The sequence below is a fragment of the Microdochium trichocladiopsis genome (genome assembly GCF_020744255.1).
Source record: "Microdochium trichocladiopsis strain MPI-CAGE-CH-0230 chromosome Unknown B0I36scaffold_2, whole genome shotgun sequence".
Taxonomy (NCBI): Eukaryota; Fungi; Ascomycota; class Sordariomycetes; order Xylariales; family Microdochiaceae; genus Microdochium; species Microdochium trichocladiopsis.
In genome coordinates this window covers 3,326,740-3,344,715 of record NW_025763545.1, presented here as the reverse complement: position 1 = coordinate 3,344,715, position 17,976 = coordinate 3,326,740, and the positions used below count along the sequence as shown (strand labels likewise).

At 55.8% G+C, this 17,976-nt stretch overlaps 6 protein-coding genes across 6 annotated transcripts; 3 read left to right on the top strand and 3 right to left on the bottom strand.

The window, feature by feature from the left end:
• Nucleotides 1-133: 133 nt before the first annotated feature.
• Nucleotides 134-1,875, top strand: B0I36DRAFT_237921 (uncharacterized protein; the record flags this gene model as incomplete). Its single annotated transcript, XM_046149565.1, has 2 exons — nucleotides 134-1,742; nucleotides 1,799-1,875. The coding sequence occupies 2 exons, from the start codon at nucleotides 134-136 to the stop codon at nucleotides 1,873-1,875; spliced, it is 1,686 nt and encodes a 561-aa protein (XP_046017224.1).
• Nucleotides 1,876-4,739: 2,864 nt separating this feature from the next.
• On the bottom strand, nucleotides 4,740-5,449 carry B0I36DRAFT_215098 (uncharacterized protein; the record flags this gene model as incomplete). The annotated part of the gene is made up of 2 exons (XM_046148955.1): nucleotides 4,740-5,153; nucleotides 5,216-5,449. Coding segments are annotated over 2 exons (648 nt in total), but the record flags the coding sequence as incomplete, so codon positions are not given.
• An 861-nt stretch (nucleotides 5,450-6,310) lies between these two features.
• Nucleotides 6,311-8,636, top strand: B0I36DRAFT_315514 (chaperonin Cpn60/TCP-1 family). Its single transcript, XM_046152888.1, has 3 exons — nucleotides 6,311-6,497; nucleotides 6,730-8,122; nucleotides 8,183-8,636. Exons 1-3 carry the CDS (start codon nucleotides 6,439-6,441, stop codon nucleotides 8,372-8,374), a joined length of 1,644 nt encoding a protein of 547 aa, XP_046017222.1. The 5' UTR covers nucleotides 6,311-6,438; the 3' UTR covers nucleotides 8,375-8,636.
• A 1,299-nt stretch (nucleotides 8,637-9,935) lies between these two features.
• Nucleotides 9,936-10,516, bottom strand: B0I36DRAFT_75429 (uncharacterized protein). Its single transcript, XM_046163321.1, has 2 exons — nucleotides 10,410-10,516; nucleotides 9,936-10,297 (listed from the first exon to the last, which is right to left on the bottom strand). The coding sequence occupies exon 2, from the start codon at nucleotides 10,236-10,238 to the stop codon at nucleotides 9,990-9,992; it is 249 nt and encodes an 82-aa protein (XP_046017221.1). The 5' UTR covers nucleotides 10,239-10,297; nucleotides 10,410-10,516; the 3' UTR covers nucleotides 9,936-9,989.
• Nucleotides 9,978-10,963, top strand: B0I36DRAFT_75387 (uncharacterized protein). Its single transcript, XM_046163319.1, has 3 exons — nucleotides 9,978-10,085; nucleotides 10,153-10,564; nucleotides 10,659-10,963. The coding sequence occupies exons 2-3, from the start codon at nucleotides 10,268-10,270 to the stop codon at nucleotides 10,827-10,829; spliced, it is 468 nt and encodes a 155-aa protein (XP_046017220.1). The 5' UTR covers nucleotides 9,978-10,085; nucleotides 10,153-10,267; the 3' UTR covers nucleotides 10,830-10,963.
• Nucleotides 10,964-16,438: 5,475 nt separating this feature from the next.
• Nucleotides 16,439-17,566, bottom strand: B0I36DRAFT_428595 (uncharacterized protein; the record flags this gene model as incomplete). Its single annotated transcript, XM_046162462.1, has 3 exons — nucleotides 16,439-16,777; nucleotides 16,887-16,970; nucleotides 17,447-17,566. Coding segments are annotated over 3 exons (543 nt in total), but the record flags the coding sequence as incomplete, so codon positions are not given.
• Between the last annotated feature and the right edge of the window lie 410 nt (nucleotides 17,567-17,976).

Genomic DNA, 17,976 nt, shown 5'->3' with positions numbered 1-17,976 from the left:
CCGGCTGGCCACACTAGTGCTACCAACCACCACTGAACACGGCGCTCAACTCTTATCGCGGAATGCTCCTGAAGCCCACCCAGCAGCCATCACTGTCGTCTTCGCACTCGACCAGCAGTCAATCGAATCAATCATGAGTTCAACGCAAACCAGCGAGCGGGCGCCGCTGCTGCGTCAGGACACCGCTCGTCCCAAACCGCCGCGTACTGTCACCTTCAATGCCAATCCCGTTAGCCGAACCATAAGTCCAGCGCCAGCCTCGCTCAGCTCATCGCCGACACCGAATCCACGAGAGCTCATCCTCAATCGGTCCCGATCGACCCCTGGCGTGCCCATCACTGGTGCTGCTGCTACCTCCTCCACGTCCGGCACGCCGCCCATGCTCTCAGCTCTCAATAGTCGCCTGCGGAGACGGAACAGCCATGGTGGCGCAGCCGGCTTCACTTCACTTCCCCCGTCGATTGGGCCCCTTCCAAAGATTGGACCACAGCGCAGTTCCAAGACGGCCCAAAAGCTCAAGCTCTTGCCAGCGCCAGATGAGGACGGAGAATTCGATGAGGAAAGCGGCCGTGACGTCTACTCGCAGTTTACCCGGATCAAGGACCCTACTGCGCGTCGCGATGCTGCAAGACTGGGAAAAGCAGATCGAGATAGGCTACCACGAGTCACAGCATATTGCACGGCCAACAAGTACAAGATTGAGGACTTGATGCGCTTCCTCAAGGGCAAGAGCAAAGCGCGGGGCGCAAATCCGAAACTTATCGATGAGTGCATTTATTCGCCATATAACTACAACGGTGGCAAGAACGCGCAGAGGCAGGAGAATTCGTATCACGCCATGGATCATTCGGCACAGCACAGTCAGGAGCGGCGTCATTCCACAGGCCAGTTCGAGGAGGCCTCTGAGCTGCAACGGCGAGAGAACGACCTCATTGACTTGCGAGAAGAGCATAAACAACAGGAGCAAGACTCTCTCGACGTGTCAACATCCGCGATGGATCGATCTCCAACCTACGGCAATGGACGGGATGTCAACAACGATCTGGCGTATCCTGACCACGAAGATGCCGTGGAGGGAGATCATAACAGCCGTAGACGGCAAGACCCAGATTTTGACACCCAGGTACACACGCCTGAGGTCTTCATCTTTGACTACGGCGTGGTTGTGATTTGGGGCATGACACTAGCACATGAACAACGATTCTTGAAAGACATTGCAAAGTTTGAGTTGGACAAGCTCGAGTCGGCCGACGTGGAAACCGAGTGCTTCAACTTTTACTACACCCGAGAGTACCAGCCCCGGATATACAACGACTTCATCACATTGCGTGACAAGGGCAACTACATGACCAAGCTCGCCATCTCGCACGCACTGGCTCAGAGTGTCAAGACAAGCCTGTTCGAGGAAATGATAGCGAGCACAGTCGACGAGTGCAAAGACATCCCCACCCAGATCGCCATGACGGGCAAGATTGCCCTCAGTCGTAAGGAAATCAACATGCAGATCGGAGAGCTCTTCATCCTCCGCATCAACATCCACCTCAACGGAAGTGTGCTCGACACCCCCGAGCTCTTCTGGGTCGAGCCGCATCTAGAGCCGGTGTATCAGGCCGTCCGTAGCTATCTGGAGATGGACCAAAGGGTTGGTCTCCTCACAGAGCGGCTGGATGTCATTGCGGATCTGCTAGCCGTGTTGAAGGACCAGCTGAGCCATGGCCACGGCGAAATGCTGGAATGGATTGGTAAGTAAATGTCTCGTCTAAATGTGTCCTGTCTCGTGCTGATCCCAAGATGGCAGTCATTATCCTCATTGCTGCCGAAATCCTCGTTGCGGCAATCAACATTGTCGTCGACCTGTACGCTGGAGTAGACTGAGCCGCCCCTGTTGTGAACTTTTATCTCATTGTGCTCTTCCGCATGCAAATAGTACACTCTACCCTGTTTCTTTCGCTTCCATCATCGGGCGCTCCCTCCATCATCAACAGCAACAGCAGTCTTTCTATTTTTCCAGGTCCTGGGTCGGAGTTTGCGGGGGGCACAACTTAACTCGTTTTCTTCTCTGTACCACCTGCGTTCTGCACCGCATCAAGTCTTTTGGGTAAAATAGCTCGCGGATACCATTGGTCGTCAATCTTCGAACGACAGACCTGCTTGCGTGTGGCGTTGTTGCCGCGTCGCCAAAATCATAGGTACATTTTATGTACATAAGGCTTGTGTATATAACGTAATCCACGGGTGAGCGGGTCACACGGGTGAACGGGTCACTTTACTGCAATTTAATTGAGGTTCACTTCCTTCTCCTTTTTCTCCACCTCCAATCATGGGACGACAATCAATTGAAAGTGATTTGGTTCTAGCGTTAAATGCGCTCCAATCCGACCCAAAATTAAGCGTACGAAAGGCTGCGCAGATCTATAATGTATCTCGTACGACACTCCAGCAACGATACCACGGCCGAGCTGCGAAACACGACACCCGACCACCCTGCCAGAAATTAACCTCATACGAAGAGGAGAGTATCGTACGATACGTACTCGACCTAGATTCGCGTTCGTTTCCACCGCGGTTAAGTGGTGTTCGAGAAATGGCGGATCGACTCCTCCGCGTACGCGACGCGCCACGCGTTGGAACGAACTGGGCCTCAACCTTCGTACGACGACGACCTGAGCTCCGTACGCGTTTTAATCGAAGAATCGATTACCAGAGGGTCCTTTGCGAGGATCCGGACGCGTATCGCGCGTGGTTTGAGCTCGTACGAAACATAATCGCGAAATACGGGATCCACGATGACGATATCTATAACTTCGACGAAACGGGCTTCGCGATGGGCAAGATCTCCGCCGAAACTGTCGTTACGACCTCCGATCGACGCGGGAGGCCAAGAGCCGTACAACAAGGCAATCAGGAATGGGTTACAGTAATCCAGGGTATCGCGTCGTACGGCTATTCAATCCCGCCATACATTATCTTCGCCGGGAAGGTCCACCTCGACTCCTGGACCGCGAATAGCCCTCTACCGGCCGACTGGGTAATCGCGCTTTCAGAAAACGGTTGGACGACGAACGAGAGAGGCCTAGAATGGGTAAAACACTTTGATTTCCATACAAAGAGTCGTACGAAGGGTACCCACCGCCTCCTTATCCTCGACGGCCACGAGAGCCACCATTCCGTCGATTTCGAGCTCTACTGCAAGGAACAGAATATTGTCACGCTCTGTATGCCTGCTCATTCGTCGTATAAGCTCCAGCCTCTCGATGTTGGGTGTTTTGGACCTCTGAAACGGGCGTACGGTAAAGAAATCGAAGGTCTAATGCGGGCGCACGTAACCCACGTTTCAAAGGAGGACTTCCTCCCAGCCTTTTATAAGGCGTACGACGCTGCAATGACCAAATCAAACATCCAGGCAGGCTTCAGAGCGACAGGCCTAGTACCGTACGACCCGAATTATGTGATTTCGCAGCTAGATATGAAGTTTCATACGCCGACACCACCAGGTTCCTCTGCTGGACTACCACCCCCATGGGTTTCAAAGACGCCGAACAACCTAATTGAGACCGAATCGCAGACGAAGTATATTGAAAATCGCATCGTACGACACCAGAATAGCTCACCGTCGTCCATTGTTGAGAGCCTACGGCAGCTGAGAAAAGGAGTTATAATGATGGTACACGAGCAGGACCTTATGCGCCAAGAGCTCGCCGAACTTCGAGATGCAAATGACCGCCTCAGCCGCCGTCGTCGTACGAAAAGAAAGCAGCTACAGAAAGGAGGGTCCCTCACGATTGATCAGGCAAAGGATTTGAAGGCTCAAATCGATGCGACGCAGCAGTTAATAGCGGAAACGAGTCAGAATAGTGGTCGTACGAGGAGGCCCGAAACGCGCGCGCGACGATGTGGCGTCTGCGGCGAGCCCGGTCATAATGCTCGTACGTGTCAGAAAGTTGTATCTGCCTCTGAAGAAGAGGATTCTGAATAGTTTGAATTGATTTAAGGCGTTGTGGTTAAATTGTCTTATATATTGTCGTACGAGTTACTGGAAGGTGACCCGTTCACCCGTGTGACCCGCTTACCCGTGGATTACGTTACATAACTGTAGTATACCACCAACGTTGAACAAGTGTCGCAGCACAACCGTTTGTCTTGCCATTTCAATATGCACACGAGATACTCCATGCACAGACGGACATGCACAATCATTCGTGCGTCAGCACAACTAGACGACAAGTAGCACTAGGGAACCCCAGGATCTATCTCACGACGAAAGAATTATTGCGTGCTGGTAAATTATAGTCTGAGAAAAACGCCCGGAACGCCATTCTTTATCCCTTCTTTCCTCCAGAGCTTCTGTCTGCTCTCCCAGGTGAGAGTGCTACGATTTTGAGTACAAAACAGGAAAAACCTAGATGGAAGGGCGTGACCAGCGACGTGCGACATGACGCAACCTAGCCCATTGAGTGACTAGACGCCACTCCCACCTGTTGACGGAAAGCGCGCCAGTACGACAGGTTCTCGGTGTGGAGATTCTAGTCCTCGCCTGCGCCGTTGTCGTCCTCGACTTCAGTCTCGTACTGGTCAGCGTCCACGCCCACGGGCATGGTGTCGTCGGCCTCCGCCATCTCGACATCCTGGTCTTGGTCCTCGTCCTCCTCGGGCTCGATCTCCTCGAAGCGGCTGGACCGCTGGCGCGACACGGCGCGGGATCCGCGGCCCCGGCTGGTGATGCGGCTGCGCTTCAGGGCGTCGCGCTCCTCCTTCCACGATGCAAGGTCGTGCTCGAAGCGAGCCTGGAACTCTTCCTTGGCCTCGTCAGACAGCTCCTTCCAGCCACGCGCTAGCGCCTCCTCGACGCGGAATTCGCCAGACTCGATCTTCTCCTTGTTTTGCTCGCGCAGGGTTGGGCGCATGTCGTTGCAGTAGATCTCGAAAGCGTTACTGGGTCGCTTGGGCATCTTGACTCTGCGGCCATTGGCTCTGCGACCACGCACCTTCTCGACGGGCGGGTCCAGCTGCGAGTGGGAGTAGGCATCCGAGCTTGGCGAGAGCCCGCCAAGGTTTTGGCTGATGAACGTCGCGCTGACACTGTCTGGGCCCATGGAGGACTTGCGTCCTCCCTGGCCGTGGCCACGCTTCATCCGCAGGGGCTTGCTGTCCGGCTGTAGGGGGAGTCAGCTATCAGGACTTTGAGGAAATGACTATGCCGGTTGGGATGACGTACTGTTGGTGGCGGGCTAGGGCTGCCATCTGAATCCTCAACATTGGTACTGGTGCGCTTGGCGATCTGCTCCAAGAGGAATGCACGCTCGAGCCGGCACTTCTGGATCTGGCGCTTTAATCTGGCAAGGCGCAGTCTATACGCGTCGTTCTCGTCCTCAATCTCTTTCGAGCGCTCCTTGAGCTGGATGCATTTTCGCCGGTAGGCCTCTTCGACGGTTGGTGGCAGCGCAGGGGGGTGAGCTGCGATCCGCGGAGCGTGATTAGCAACGAGAACACAACAAGTGAAGCACGGAACGGAGTGGTGGGTGTCCAATGGCGTGATGCTTGATGGCGACGACGACGCCTTGCGTCTTGGGAGCAAGGCGGAGCACCGTAGCCAAAGAGAAATTGAGTGCACCAGTGGTGGTGTCGTGATTGGGAGGCTTACCACTCTGAGGCGCCATTGTTGTGGCGATGCGCAAACGGTGCGCAGAAGGGAACGAGACAATGGCGAAGGTCAAATGACGCGCGGTGGTTGCTGGTGCTGTCGCAGCTCGGGCAGGGATCCACGAGAAGGTGCCGAAGTTGACGATGACACGGGCGCTGGCGCTGGCACTGGCGATGCTGGAGGGCAGAGAGAGTGCTCACTCGGATGGAGGGTGAGCAGGGAGAGAAAGTGGTGGTGCCGAGTCGATGATGGAGGGCAATGGGCCCATGCAGTCAGTGATGGATGGGATCAGGCAGAGCGGAAGGGTTGACCCAGGCACCCGGGCGAGCTGGCTTTTGGCGTTGCTGCACTGGCATCCATCGCCAGCACGGCGTCCTTGCCCTCGCAACACGTCCCGGCAGCGTTGCGAGCCTTGCGCGCGCGCCAGTGCCTGTCCGCTATCGCCGATAGGCTTGGACGGGCAGGCAAGGTACTCGGTACCTGAGGCTGGGTAGGCGTGGCCCTGCCAGCGCAAGTACCTCGAGCTACTTCACGCCCAGAGGGCTCTAATTGGGCATACGGCTGCCACTGCTGCAAGGCTGCCAGTGGACCAGCCCCGGTGCCTGGAGTGCGGGAGAGGGGCACCCGGGCGGTACGTACTGCCCCCCTATCACAGCTCAACTTTTTTCCCACACACGAGAGCTCCCGCTGCGAGACGGGTCCCTGATTTCAAAGAGCGGCCAGCACGACGCCATCTCTTCCCACGACACGATCACGCCTCGCCATCTGCTCTCCAAGCCACCCGAGGTCCCGTCATCATGTCTCTCAACGTCCCCGGCGCCCCCAATGCCGGCCTTTTCAAGGGCGGCTACAACAGGTATGTCCACCACCCACCCCGCCATCACCGCCCCTCGCAACCACACACGCCCCTAGGATTGCGGTCACGAGCCGAACAAACGTGACCGGCACTCGCTGGACGGTCAGGCAGGCAAAGGAGCACAGAATCCCGGCTCTCCACGTCTCTCAGAGGCGTCTTTAGGTTCCCGCATGATGCCGAGCACTCGGCTTTCTAAATAGGATCCGTTTCTAACCTGTCATTCCTCGCACAGCTACGACTCCGAAGATGGCGCCGTCCTGCGGAATATCGATGCCTGCCGCGCCATTGCTTCGACCGTCCAGACCTCGCTCGGTCCATATGGCCGCAACAAGATTGTCATCAACCACCTCCAGAAGATGATCCTCACCTCGGATGCCGCCACGATCCTCAAAGAGCTCGACGTCGTCCACCCTGCCGCTAAGCTTCTCGTCATGGCTAGTCAGCAGCAAGAGGCCGAGATGGGCGATGCCACCAACTTCGTCATCATCCTCGCCGGAGAGCTCCTCCGCAAGGCCGAGGAGCTCCTTCGCATGGGCCTCAAGAGCGCCGATATTGTCCAGGGTTATGAGCGTGCCCAGGCTTTCGCGCTTGAGGCGCTCGAGGAACTGGTGGTGGACAAGGTTGAGGATATCAGGAACCAGGACGAGCTCAGCAAGGCTATCCGGACCGTCGTCGCGAGCAAGCAGAACGGTAACGAGGACGTCCTTGCCCAACTCGTCTCCGAGGCGGTACTTGCTGTCCTTCCCAAGAACCCTGTCAACTTCAACGTCGACAACATTCGCGTGGTCAAGATCATGGGCGGAAGCCTGGAACAGAGCAAGGTCGTCAAGGGCATGGTATTCCCCAAGGAGCCTGCCGGTTCCATCAAGAAGGCCAAGAACGCCAAGGTCGGTGTCTACTCCTGCGCCATCGACATGGGCCAGACTGAGACCAAGGGTACGGTGCTACTACACAATGCCAAGGAGATGATGGACTTCAGCAAGGGCGAGGAGGCTCAGCTCGAGACTTCGATCAAGGAGTTGCACGATTCGGGTATCAGAGTAGTTGTGGCTGGCTCGACAGTGGGCGAGCTCGCTCTTCATTACCTCAACCGCTACGACATTCTTGTCATCAAGATTCTCAGCAAGTTTGAGCTCAGGAGAGTATGCCGCGTGGTTGGCGCGACACCTCTGGCCAGGCTGGGCGCCCCCATGCCCGACGAGATGGGCTCCATCGACATTGTCGAGACTCTCGAGATTGGTGGCGATCGTGTGACTGTATTCCGTCAAGAGGACGAGGTCACCCGGACAGCGACCCTTGTTCTTAGAGGTGCTACTCAGAACCATCTCGACGATGTCGAGCGGGCGATTGACGACGGTGTGAATGCCGTCAAGGCTATCACTCGCGACCCTCGTCTCGTGCCAGGCGCTGGTGCGACAGAGCTTCAGCTGGTCGAGCGGATACAGGCTTTCGCCGACAAAACCTCTGGTCTCCCTCAGTACTCAATCCGCAAGTTCGGAGAGGCTTTCGAGGTCGTGCCCAGGACCATTGCCGAGAGCGCCGGCCTAGACGCCACAGAGGTTCTCAGCAGGCTATACACAGCACACCACAAGAAAGACGACTGGGCAACAGGTGTCGATATCGAGGTCAGTATTGATGTTGATAAGACCATTTTGGGGGGCTTATAGCTAATTCAGTGCATGCAGAACGATGACGGCACAGGTACTTTGGACGCCAAGGATGAAGGTATCCTCGACCTCATGATCGCCAAGTCGTGGGCCATCAAGCTCGCGACCGAGGCTGCCAGAACAGTATTGTCAGTCGACCAAATCATTGTCGCGAGACAAGCTGGTGGCCCCAAGCCCCCGGGACCCAACCCTAACTGGGATGAGGACTAAGTGACGAGCTAACGGAACATGGGAATGGATGTATATGTCTCGGAGCATGGAGAAAATACCTTGTTGGAACTGCGGATGGGGGTGATAGATCAACCATAGATGGACGAATCCATGATACCATGATCTTTCTGCTCAAATGCTGCCCTACTTGCTGAAACACCTCTGTAGCAGTGTCATGATCAGACGACACAGCCGAAATCTTGATGCTGACGATTCGATAACTCATGCTTCATAGCCTCTGGTGCGCACCCTGAGAACTACCGGCCGGGACGATAGCACCTTTAAGACTGGTCCACAACGGGTTTTAATCATTCCTCACTTGTTGACTGGTCGAACCGCAGCCGCATGGCGCTCGAATCATGACCAATGTACGTCACTCGCATAGAACGCATAGACTACATGGAGACGGTCGCGTAGGAGGTCTCGAAGTACCCGGTGACCCCTTCACTTCAGCGTGTGGTTTAGATCGTGCTTCTCGCCGTCCTCGAGGATCTCGAAACGTAGAAGTACACTTCCCACACTACGATTCCCTGTCTTGCTGATGTCTGAGTAGTCATGCTCAGTTCTATCCTCGCTCAGGGTGGCAGCAACTCATTGACACCTGACAAAGGCTACAACATATCCCCTCCAGACTTTACGACCCGGCCTCTCTCGACTCCCGTGCGCACAAAGCAACCGCCCTCTCCTTCATGCAAGCAAGCCGCCCTGGCAAGTCTCGGCAACGGAATGGTCCGTTGGGCTGGGTCACAGGGTCCTGTTTGAGGGCTCAAACTTTAAAAAAGAGGTTACCTTCCCAAGGTCGTAGTTGAACCTGAAGCGCCCGCGAATCAAGACATGGCGGCGGGCTGGCTGGCGCACGGCTGCTCCCGCCAGTAAGGATTGGTTGAACTGACTCCCAAAACTTGCAAATCGCTTTCTCCATCACAAGTCTGTAATGACGGAAACATAGTGCTCGGACAATACAATGAAGGCGGGTTGGCTGTGTCTGTTCCAGCACTTTATTGATTTGTCGGACGTCCCAATTCCTGAGCCAACTGCCAGCCCCTCGTCCGGGAGCGTTACTCTCCGATAACCAAGGCCCGTCATTAACACGCAGCGACTATAATTCGGGGACCAACACCGACCAAGGCATCCCAGCGAACACGGTCGCAACTCGTGACAAAGGACAGGGACCGAAACAATCCCCCCCCTCCCTTCCACTCCCCTCTCCTCCTCGGTCCTCGTCCCTCCCACCTACGGTCTGGGGTCCAATCGCGGCGAGCAAGGAAGGGAGAGGGGGAGGGGGGGAAGGGTTGTCGTTGCTGCCACAACCTTGTCTTGTCTTCCTCCCTCTCAGATGCCCGATGCCCCCCAACGGCGGGCGGGCGGGCGGTGCCAACAGGGGGTTTTTGGCCAGTCACCTGTGTCCTCTCCCCTGTGGAACTCTCTGTTGTTGTTGAAACAATGCCCGGCGGGGACCGACCGGGACCAGGTCTGGGCCATGGTAAGCAGACCCCTGCCTACCTAGGTAGTTATGTTGTAGACAAGTAATCGGGTTGCGGGGAGGGGCGGCGTTGGACGGGGGTTTGGGGGCCCAGATGTTTAATGTTCCTCCTTGCTGTGCAGCAGCCAGAGTCTATCCCGAGGATGCCCGCCCGCCCTCCGTGGAGACCCGTCCGTCAAGAGATCGAATGACGAGGGACCGGGCCGGCTTCAGCCCCGAAAGTACTCCGTAAGTCCTTGGAGGGGGCCTGACTTGACTGCCGCGTTTGCTGACAATAACTGCGTGGGGGTCAAAGGTGACGGGGCAGGCAAGAACAAGAAGACGGCGAAGAAGAAGTAGAAGAAGAAAGTTCCACAACCTCGGAGCCATTGAAGCTGTCATCCCCCCTCAAAATCCACTCTTGCCTTGCGATGAACAAGCACTGGTCCCTTCTAACGTTACTACCACTGGTCAGTTCCCAAAGGGAGATTGTGATGTTGCAGCGCGGGCTGGCTGGGCCACGACTATCCAGGCAGAGGGGGAAAAGTCCTCCTCTCGGGTGGACTGACTTACTGGGCAGAAAGAAGTGTGATTTCATGACTTGCGGTGTGCGCCTCCCTCCTCCTCCTGCCTTATCCAGCCAGTCCTCTCGTCGTGCTTGTGGGCCGGGTTTGATGGCATCACCGCCGGCGGGCTTTGGCTTGCGGTACACCACGTCGTGTGTGTGTGTGAGCATCTTTTCCTTTTGCTTCTGTGGTTGGCGTGCTGTCCTTTCGGCGCTTTTCCACCCCTTTGAAAGTGTCACCGACTGACAGCCCCGAGAATTTTGCCGCCGTCCAGGAACAAGTCAAAAGTCCCCGTTGTGGAGATGTTCAGTGTTGCTCCAAATCTCGTATCGAACGAACAAGAGAGAAAAAAAAATCCGAAAAAAGCAACGACAGAGCGGGATGGGTCGGGGCCACGGGATTGTTTCCAGGCATGACCTGTCATTGATTGGCATCCACCAATACGTATATATGTGGTGGCAACTCCCGCATAACAAGCAACTTGCGTCTATATATGCACGAGAGTCGTCCCAAATACGATGTGACTGGTCTTGGACGTTGCATTCTGCAGACTTGTTGCCTGCCACACCGCTTCCCTCTTGGACGAGCAGCATAAAGATTCGGCAAGACTGTACGTGATGTTGGAGATCGCGGGGCATCTACAACGTCCTCTCCGACGAATTTCAAAGAGAGATGGGTAATGTGGCTTGTGCAGGATGCAGGCAACATGTCAACTCAATCTCTTGCTCTCGCCATCGGAGAGGCCAAGTCTTGAGACATTTTGTAAAAGTATGCGTGTGTTACCTGCCAGGGAACGTATCTGCCAGAAACACGAAGAGCAACAACTCGGACATGTGCGTGTTTTTGTTTTTTCATCGCATTCACTAACCTCGACTTGCTTCTCGGACCGAATCACAAGATGAGGCGTTCTCCGGTCCAAACTGGTGGTCGGATATGTAGATCTTGAGGTGATGTGCCTTCCACCGGGATCATACAAACTTTGGACCGTCTCATGACCGCACAGGCCCAGTTGGCAGGAAAGGCACGTACACCATGCAACGGCAAGTAAACCATATGCGCCTTGGGAGGGATAGCCCACGCTATCAGAACACAAGAAGAGCGCCTACAGCAAACGTCTCTGATGTGCAAATATGCAGTCCCGGAATTTGGACCTACAATGCTGCTCCCCGAGGTTGAATGCAAACCACAGGTCAGCCCGATCTTTTGGTCCGTAAAGGTGTTGATTCAAGGGATGATGGATATCAGCCATCAGATGCTGAGAATTGCAAATATTCCACCAGATACAGACCGGGATCACTGAAGATATCAACGGCTTGTTCAAAAGAGTCCATAAATTTCCTATCTGCTTAGGTAATTAGCACATACATAATACTCTTGCTGTAGGGAGCTTCATCCGCCGTGTACTCTTTCTGCGGTATTTCATCACTGGCAACAGCATGTTTTAACCCCGCAACATTTATCCACGTCGCTTGTTTCCTTACCAGCAAGTGCTGGATATCGCGTATATTGAACATACTAGTCCGTTGGTCGGTCAAGGAGAGGTTGTTCTGCTTCTCCGTCCCTCCCCTCAAAGCGAAATGCCCATCCGATACCCAACCTCAAGCCAGTTTCCAGGCGTGATGCGTGCATAAATCGCAACACGATCCATCACGTGATCCCAGGCACGTCTCCATGTCCGACTTTACGAGTCATACCTTTACTATCAACACGAAGCACACCGGTCATGCCTCTGCCTAGTCTTACAACACCGCGGCACTCTTGCACATTCCTCGTGATAACATACGGAGCCCAGTTCCAGACCCTGACCGAGAACAGCCAGGTGGTATTGAGTAGTCATCACCAGGCCCCCGCAGGTCCAATGTACACAGATACTGTACATGTCTACCCAGAGGATCCCCACCCCGGCCTCGGTGTACAGGTATGTCGCCTTCGCTGCGACCCTGTCTCGAAGAGATCCCGAAGACCCGAGGCAGCGGTGACGACGAGTTATGGTGCGTGAAGGAGCGGAAGATGCCGCACCTTTTCGTGCAAGGTACCTGACGCGGGATGCCAACTCCGAAGGAGCGCGCCAACTAGGTATTGCAGGTACTGCTTTGGAGAGTGCTTCCCTGCACTCGTTCTCTTCTGGATATCCGCAGGGCGGGGAAATCTATTGTGCAGCTCATGCGCGTATGTTGGCATGTCTAAGCTGCCTGAGGTGACTAGTCCTTGACAGTTTGGACGTCATGCCCATTGCGATAAATGTGACTTGCAGACTCGGTCCTTCAGGGAGTCGGCTGACTGGCGGCGCGATCTTCTAAATGCCCGCTTGCTAAACTGGTCCACACAGTAACGCACACCATGCCTCGTGCTCACGAGAACGAGAACTTTCCAGGGGTCCTCCGGGGCACGGCGGAGACGGCGGCGCCAGAGGCCATGTGAGGGCTTTGTTCTCCTTCGATGGATCGCAAGCCGCCATTTTTCTCCGGGTCCCGGTCCGGATCAAGGATATGCGAGTGTAAAATGAAAGATATAGGCATGGGACGTTGTGTTATAAGTGACCCCTGGCAGGAACCTTGGAGTAATTAGTGTTCGCTTGCCTAACACACCTGCATCTGCAGGCGCAGGGCAGAGCAGGGCAGGCAGGGATCTGCAGAGGTGCGTGCGCTGGGAGAAACTTGCCGTTGAAGAAGAATCGGAGCCAAGAGATTCACGCTCAGGGCGGGGTTCGTCTTGTGGCAGTGAACAGCGTCCTTCTTGGAGTGAGGTGATGCAATCCATGAATGTTCGTTGCTGGTGCTCTGAGAGAACGGACGTGCAAGCAGTCAACCTACCAGTCACTTGAGTGAAAACTGATGGCAACGCTGGAGCTGCGGTCCCCCCATTCGCAGCAGACACCCGCTTTCTGACAGGTAGTTCAGCGGGTAACCTTCAACTGCGCAAGTGCCAATAGTTCATTTGCGCAGCTATTCGGCTGGGCACTGACGCTCGACTCCCTCCTGCCAGCGCTTGTTGTCCAATCAATCCCACAAAGAATGGCAGGTTGTGCGCATGCGACAACTCGTGTCATCACAGGTACATCTGGTCTGTTCCGGACAACCAGAGAAGCCCGACCACCCCGAGCTAGCTGTTGCGGAGCGGACTTTTCTGAGATCACCAAGGTTCGCCAATAGGATCTGCTCCATGGCAGGGACCCTTATCCCTGCGGGCATCAGGGCGAACCTGGACTAAATGAGTCGTGGCCCGCCGCCCATCTGCCATAGGTGTTGAATTGTCGTCGAAATTCATGGACTGAATGCCCGTGTTAACGAGACAGGCAATCGCCTGCCTTGTGACTATCGAGCCCCATGAAAGAGACGTCTGATGGCCGAAAGTCCCAGATAAATTCTCACTTGGTCGTGACTCGAGTAGGCCCACCGGGGAGGCAACATGAATTAATTGTCCCTTCATCATCAGCCACTAGCGTCGCACGTCAGATAATGCTCGTGTTCTGGCAGACTTGTAGGGGACCATTGTCTTGTGCTGCTCAGGAAAGAGCACCTCACAGCATGTGACGATATTGTTTTGCGTGATGAGCGTCGCGAGATTTGGCCCCATCGGTCCCGCACCACGAGAGAGCAGGCTAATCTGATTGCTTCTTGGACTATGCAAGAGCTCCAATTTGAAAGGGGCGTTTAGCGGACAGTGGACGCAAAAGCTAGGCCCATTGACCGAGCACAAGAGACGATATGAGTGTGGGTGCGTCTTTGATGACGGCGTCCCCGGTGCCTGAAATCACAGAGTGGTCGCCGCCGCAAGGTCGTGACTCGTACCAGGCATGATGGTGAGCCTGCATACGGGGCCGATGCTAATGTCAGTCTAGGAGAGACTAGTGATGATCCACGAGCGGCGTTGCTCCGTAGAAGCTGCCATGGCGGCGCTAGTGCTGCACCGCTGTGTTAGTAGATTGTCCCGCGTGTGTGCTCCGAACGAATTGTAGTCAAAGCCAGGGGTCTGCTGGAACTTTGGGGATAGAGCTAACGCTAGTGTGGCGGTTCAGCTCACAGTCATTGAGGGCACACTTACGGAGTCGAACTACTGTAGATGGGTTCAGAACCACGTGCAGACTGGCCGGCGTGGGGCGCCTGAAAGCCGAGACCATTCTTTACATGGGTTTCACCCGCCTCAGGGAATGGGAGTGTGAGACTAGAAACTCGTCCTTCCACGTGGAATAACGTGCCAGGCGCGCAATGTGGCTCTGCCGTGGGGCTTGTGGCTTGCATGTCTGCTGCCAGATAACTTCTTGAGCATCAGTTCCGCACGCACACCGTGGGCTAATGGCGAGGCTGCGCCGCATGCAGAGGCGTTCCACTGAGATTGCTCTTTTCGACTGCTCCATAACGCTTCAAGGCTTCAACAGTACCCTTGGGCCTCCCCTCCACGTTGAGCGTCAACTTACAGGACCATGGTTGTCTGGGCACGCTGTCTTGCGGCAGTGGCACTTTTGGCTACGTCTTGAAACCTCTGCTCCCAGCTCCGTTGTTCCAGGCGGGCACAAGCCCGTAACGGCTGCGGCTGAAGGGGCTTTATTTTCCGCACTCTGGCATGAACATGTGGAGTTGAGAATGAACGCGCGTTGACGTGTCTCCTTCATTGCTCAAACGCGCACGAGCCAAGATGCGCGTGGCATCAGTCGTAATCAGCCGGGCTTGGGCATGGGAAGTAAGCAAATGGAAGAATCCCCTTGGTGTCAATCACGAGTCGTCGGAATGCTAGCTCAGGGGAAGTCCGGTGCCAAGAAGACTCAGGTTCCGTTGATCTCTGCAGTGGCACCGCTGAATGCTGGTTGCTTGGAAGAGGGAGATAAAGCTGGTGGGATGCGATGATATCATAGCCATAGGTGATGAGTATACGTACTGGGTTGATGTTGTTCTTTGTAAAGCTTGCCTCCGTCGTGCTGACACGCAAAATCACACAAGATTCTCCTGATGCTTGTAAGAGTCTCTGCTGGCAATCTCTGCCAATGTTTGCCTCTTCTTGACGTGGACGACTTGTTCAAATAACCGACGGGGGTAGTCTGCGAACGGGCCACTGTGGGATATGCGATGTTCGTCGCCGACTTGCCAGCATATTTGCAGCTGTTCGACGGGATCCTTGAGCGTGGTGATGGACCCCGCATCAAGCACCCATGAGATGACATGGCATGCGATGCACGTCGCCGTCTGTGCGTGCATCGTGGAACGGTACATCGCCCCCAGCATTTTGCACACTATTGGCTCACGCAGTAGGTGTAGTCGAGATGCATGGGTTGAACCTGTCAAAGCGTAGTTGGGTACATCATACATGCATGCTGCTCGGACGAATTGGACAGAGAAGGCAAGCGTCGCGTGGTGGGTGGATTTTGGAGAAGGTCGTGGTCTCCATCCAGTTGATCTGGGTGGGGGTTGCTCTGTTTCCCCAAGCGAGCAGGCACGATTTGGCTTGCTCTAGGTAGAGGCAGAGTAATGCCTGTGGTCCTCCACCTTGTAGACCCCTTCAATGATCGAAGAAGCAACACCATGCCCGTAGGTCGAGCATGATGATAATGCTCGCAATTCAAGGAATGGCGTTGGTCCGTTGCAAAGCCTTTCCCGTCACCAATGCTGCAGCAGTAAGGGTATTAGTGCTGCTGCTGCTATTGCTGTTGCTGCTGCTGCATAAGCCTGCCTGTCTGCCTGCCTGCCAGCCCCCGTCCCGGCATTCCCAGTTCTCAGAGGCAGACTGTAGACAGGGGCCATGCACAGAAGACTCTGCCGAGCAACCTCAACGAACCGCCGATCTCCCAGCTCGGGGAATACTCATTAATTAGATTGCGCCCTGTCAGGGTTGGTCCTCCATGTGCCGAGGCCCGCTTACTCTACCTCTGGCAGCCCTAGATCGGCAAAACTGTTTCACAGCTGCGATCCTGCCGGGCCCCCGCTAGCGGGCCCAGGAACCAAGATTAAGACGGAGTGTGGTTGCTCCAGGCAGGATATGGGACCTCTTGGTATGCTTGAGAGGTGAAAACCGGCTTGTTCAGCATATTGCAAGGCTGGGTTTCGACGCCGGAATTGGATTAGACAGGCAGAGTCGGATTCGTACGGATTGACAAGGGATCTTCACGTCTGTGCGCGCATGCACCTGGCTACAATGAGAAGGACGGCGAAGCGCCGTTGCCGACCAGCACGGCTGTCCAAGCCCTGGAGCTGCTGGCCACCAAGCATGCCAACAACACCAAAGCCGCGCCGTTGGTGTTTGCTTTGTTTTGTGACCTGTCTCAGATTGACCGTTGTGGCGAATGTCGCGAGGAGAACCAGATGCGTCTAACCAGGTGGCACCCAGGCAGGGCACTCTGATGCATGCTTGGCTGTTCGGACGCTGCCGCTGGACAGTTGTTGACTTTGCGCCACCATGAATAAGCCCGTCTTTCTCGGATGATAGTGAGGTAGCACCCAGGCCAGGCGCGGGGCTGTGATGTGGTGGAAGGGCGCCGGAGGGGCAGACTTACTAGATCAGTGACGCAACGGCGCATTGCGATGACGGTGCTGACCGGACTGCAAGGCTCCTTGCGTCTGGGAACAGAATCGTAGAGCTATGCTGCCCTCAGTCCTGGCATCTGACGCATTCGTGGCCGTGTCCTGCTGCATGTAATACTTTCTGGCGGGCATGCTCTGCCTGCATCTGGCAGTCTGGGGACGGGTGGTGGGAACCATGAGATTCCTGATGTCCCGAGTTAGCCCCCTCTGGCCGTTGACCAGTGTTCTCCTAGCCCGGTGGGGGGAGGCGTTTCGCGTCGAGCAGGGGTTGATTGGCTGCGGGCAGGAGGTGGCCATAGAAAGGAATCGTTCAGTGTCATGGGCAAGGGTCGTGGAGGCGAGCATGCAGAATCCAGGCTCGTCTCGGTCGCCGAGTTCTGGTTGTTGTCGAGCTCCCCACTGAGCAGGCGAGGCAAGGCCAGGCCAGGGTATCCCAAGCTCGACAAGCCCGGCCCCGTCACCCGCCGCATTGGAGCGCGTGGGCCTGCTCCGTAGCTGCCTCCGGCATGAGCATCTGCATCTGCAAACTGACGATGATGCCCAGTCGCGGCCTCTCCGGTATGGACACGGCTTCACCGCGAGCTCGACTGCACCGGAACCCAAGCCTGAGACTGCGAACTCTGGCCAGCCCGGCTGTCTGGGAGACAGACATGTGGTGGCACAGCCCCTTTTCCCCGCCGCGGCTGTGCGAGCCGTGTTCGAGAAGACTACTACGCCTAGGTAGGCCGATCTCAGGGACAACCGTTAGCCTGAGGGGCGCGCCTAGCGCACGAGACGGTGCGGAAAGACGAACTTTTGGTGCAACACAGAGGTGCATCGACCACTGCACGATGCGGGCGGCTGGGCACATCCTGATCTTGCCGCATGCGATCCTCAGCAGTCGTGACGAGACCACACCCGCCGCCAGGTCGCATCAGGCCATCCACCTCGCATCCATGCCGACCAGGGTTGGTCCGAAATTGCTCTGGCCGCGCTCCAGGCCCTGCTCTGCTCTGCCCAAGTTGACGGGGCAGACGAGAGGAGAGTACCTTCAGGTAGGCAGCACCCCTGGCTGGCGTACTC

Excerpts from the sequence above, each read along its gene's own strand:
- B0I36DRAFT_315514 (XM_046152888.1), top strand. The coding sequence starts at position 6,439 with ATGTCTCTCAACGTCCCCGGCGCCCCCAATGCCGGCCTTTTCAAGGGC. Across the intron at positions 6,498-6,729 it reads TTCAAGGGCGGCTACAACAG|CTACGACTCCGAAGATGGCG; the intron begins GTATGTCCACCA and ends TTCCTCGCACAG. Across the intron at positions 8,123-8,182 it reads CAACAGGTGTCGATATCGAG|AACGATGACGGCACAGGTAC; the intron begins GTCAGTATTGAT and ends CAGTGCATGCAG.
- B0I36DRAFT_75429 (XM_046163321.1), bottom strand. The coding sequence starts at position 10,238 with ATGACAGCTTCAATGGCTCCGAGGTTGTGGAACTTTCTTCTTCTACTT.
- B0I36DRAFT_75387 (XM_046163319.1), top strand. The coding sequence starts at position 10,268 with ATGAACAAGCACTGGTCCCTTCTAACGTTACTACCACTGGTCAGTTCC. Across the intron at positions 10,565-10,658 it reads ACACCACGTCGTGTGTGTGT|AATTTTGCCGCCGTCCAGGA; the intron begins GTGAGCATCTTT and ends GACAGCCCCGAG.